The sequence below is a fragment of the Merops nubicus genome, unplaced genomic scaffold, assembly GCF_000691845.1.
Source record: "Merops nubicus isolate BGI_N331 unplaced genomic scaffold, ASM69184v1 scaffold32816, whole genome shotgun sequence".
In the NCBI taxonomy this organism is placed as follows: domain Eukaryota; kingdom Metazoa; phylum Chordata; class Aves; order Coraciiformes; family Meropidae; genus Merops; species Merops nubicus.
Genome location: NW_008616128.1, coordinates 2,359 through 5,118, shown reverse-complemented (window position 1 = coordinate 5,118; position 2,760 = coordinate 2,359). Strand labels below are relative to the sequence as shown.

Genomic DNA, 2,760 nt, shown 5'->3' with positions numbered 1-2,760 from the left:
CTTCCAACCTAAAGGACTCTATGATTTATAATGAAACTGAGTCAAAAGCTAGAGAGAAACCATCTTATGCTACAAATATGAAAGTCACTCTTTTGAGAATGACCTGTTGGATTCTCGCAAAGCCTTGGGTCCAAGGCTCTGTTCTTTCTAAACGAAAGAGAGGTATGTTGTCGTAGCTGTTTTTTTCCTACTTTTTGCATACAGAGTGGAGTTCACAGTAGGAGAAAAACCAGTGTCAAATTTTCGAATGATTGAGAGACATTACTTCAGAGATCGCCTGCTGAAGAACTTTGACTTTGATTTTGGCTTCTGCATCCCTAGTAGCAGGAACACATGTGAACACATTTATGAATTCCCTCAGCTCTCAGAAGACCTTAGTAAGTATCTCCCTTTCCCACACCAAGGTGTTTTGTTTGTGTGTGTGTGTGCATATACTCATTTTCTCCTTCTCTGTATTTGTGAAAGAAGTTGTGGCTGAGATTGAGGGGACAGGAATAGAAAGATACAGGTTCCTGGTTTAAACTGTGTAATCTCAATTGAATTATGGATTTGTGTTGCAAATTCTCCTCTGAAAATGAAAGCCTAAGACAACCTGTGTTGTTGTCAAGTCACAGGCTGCAAGACCTGATCAGTCACAGTGCTGCCATGCCTGATGCCTAACAGTGCAGCCCAGGAGACAACAAAACCCTGAGAAAGGGTTCTCTTGGTAGCTATGTGCCTGTTTTCAGCACTTGCTTGTTAGGGCTTGAGCCTTCTGCTTTGGAACAAAAGTGGCTCTTTTCTGAAAGGTGTGGTTTTGAGCCTACCAAGATCTCTGCAAGCATGCAGGCTATGTTTGCCCTGAGGGGGTGGGTAGAGCAGGAGTACTTGGGCCCTTCTGTGGCTGCTGAGGTTCAGGAGGAGGTGCAGTTGTACCCTGCCTGTGTACACTGGGGCAGTGCCACCTCTGTTTCCTTGGGGGCTGCGTCCTCTGCTCACAGCTGTGGTTGCTGCTCTGCTTTACTGGTGACTCTGGTGGTTTCTAAGTTTGTCTAGTGTGAGATGACTCGGTCCCCCTTTGTTCGCTTTTGATAGCACTTGTCCTGTGAGTAGGAAGGGCAGCCCTGAGGTTTTGAGGCATGCACGGCAGAGCAGTTTGCCTTCCTTACTTGGGCAGGGGAGAGTATCAGGCTGGTAAATCCAGCAGAGCAGCAGCGTCCTTTTCCCCCTGACTTTGTGCTGTCCAGTGGAATGTGGCAGGCTTTTGAATGTAATTGAGCTTTCTCTTTCACAGTCCGCCTGATGGTTGAAAACCCTTACGAGACCCGCTCAGACAGCTTTTACTTTGTGGACAACAAGTTGATCATGCACAACAAGGCTGACTATGCTTACAATGGAGGACAGTAATCATTCTGCGTCCACGGGGTGCTTCGATGCTGGTAACCATTCCAGATGTCCAGGAGTTGCTGTCTCGTGCAACAAGGCTTCTTGCCAAACCTTTTCTCCTTGCAAGAGGCTGAAAACGTGAAGCAAAGACGACTCATGGAACTAAAGGAAATCTCCCTGCGGCACCTCTCTGTCTGACACAACATATCCTGCCTCTCTCTCTCTGTTTCCGGTTACTTTCTGGTACCTTGGTTAGGTCATGGATCAGAGGCACTGTTGGAAAACTCTTGCCGTTACAATCTTTATAGTTAGGTTACACCTTTAGTGCTTCTGATGTTTCATCTCTTAGGTGACTGCCCTCATTCAAGAGGTCAGATTGTTTGGTTAAGCTATTTCTTAGCAGGAAAAATTTTACCCCCTCAAGTAGCCAGTGACAGCTGAAGAGCAGACCTCCTTCAGTTGGATAGATCATCTCTTTAATGCACAGTGGCTTAGTTTGTAGCATGGCTGATGTTGTGTTTTAGGGTGCATCCCAAGGTTCTCCAGTGAGAAAGATAAGACACTAGTTCAGCTTCTGAGCAGCGCAGGAATGTTCCGTGGGCCTCCAGGGGCCTGAGCTGCCCCTGAGGACAGTTAGATCTGTTGAACAGTTAAATCTCTTGCTAGAGATTTCACTAGATACAAGAGGGGGAAAAAAAGGCTCTTTATCCAGGTTGGTCATCAAGTCAGCCTGATAGCATTTCTATTTGAGCTCTTGCGAGCAAAGTGTTGCATTTTGGAGTTCAGCGGTCAACCTCAGAGCTGAAGTTAATCTCACTGTATTTACCATTTCTTCTGCTTCCCTTTGTGTAGGAATTTTGACTCTTGCTACAGAATGTATTGCTTTTCAGATCGACAGCATGTTGTCAGTCTAGCTGGGGTGGAGGGCAGGTGTCAGTCTAGTTGGGGCTTAAAGGAAAAGAGAATGTGGAAAATTGGTTGAAAAATGTGTAGGAAGCAGAGCTTCCTAGGCTTCAATCTCTGTATACTTTTATACCTGAACGATCTGTCAGAGGAGCTGGGAGGAAGGATGGTGGTGTTACGAGCTCACTTGCTTTGTTTCAGTTGAGGTATGAGCAGCTAAGAGCATCCCGGGCCAGGTCACTCAGTGTTAGAGTGGGATTCTTACAAAGTGAGAATTTGCATGATTCTCCTCTTAATGTTTTGAGCTCCCATCACTGCTTTGCCTACTTGGCTGCTTATTTATGGTTTAGGAAGTTTTTCTGCCAAGGTAGTTGCCACCACACCGGAGGGTGTATTTCACAGCTGTGATTGGGATCTGGAGGTAGGAAATAGCATCATGCGGTGGGAGGAGGAGACCTGTGTCTTCCCAACAGCCGTGCTGGGGTCTAGCTC

At 46.3% G+C, this 2,760-nt stretch overlaps 1 protein-coding gene across 1 annotated transcript; it reads left to right on the top strand.

Annotated features, from left to right (window-relative positions):
* Positions 1–204: 204 nt before the first annotated feature.
* LOC103775312 (protein unc-119 homolog B) lies at positions 205–1,386 on the top strand (the record flags this gene model as incomplete). Its single annotated transcript, XM_008942757.1, has 2 exons — positions 205–377; positions 1,274–1,386. Coding segments are annotated over 2 exons (286 nt in total), but the record flags the coding sequence as incomplete, so codon positions are not given.
* Between the last annotated feature and the right edge of the window lie 1,374 nt (positions 1,387–2,760).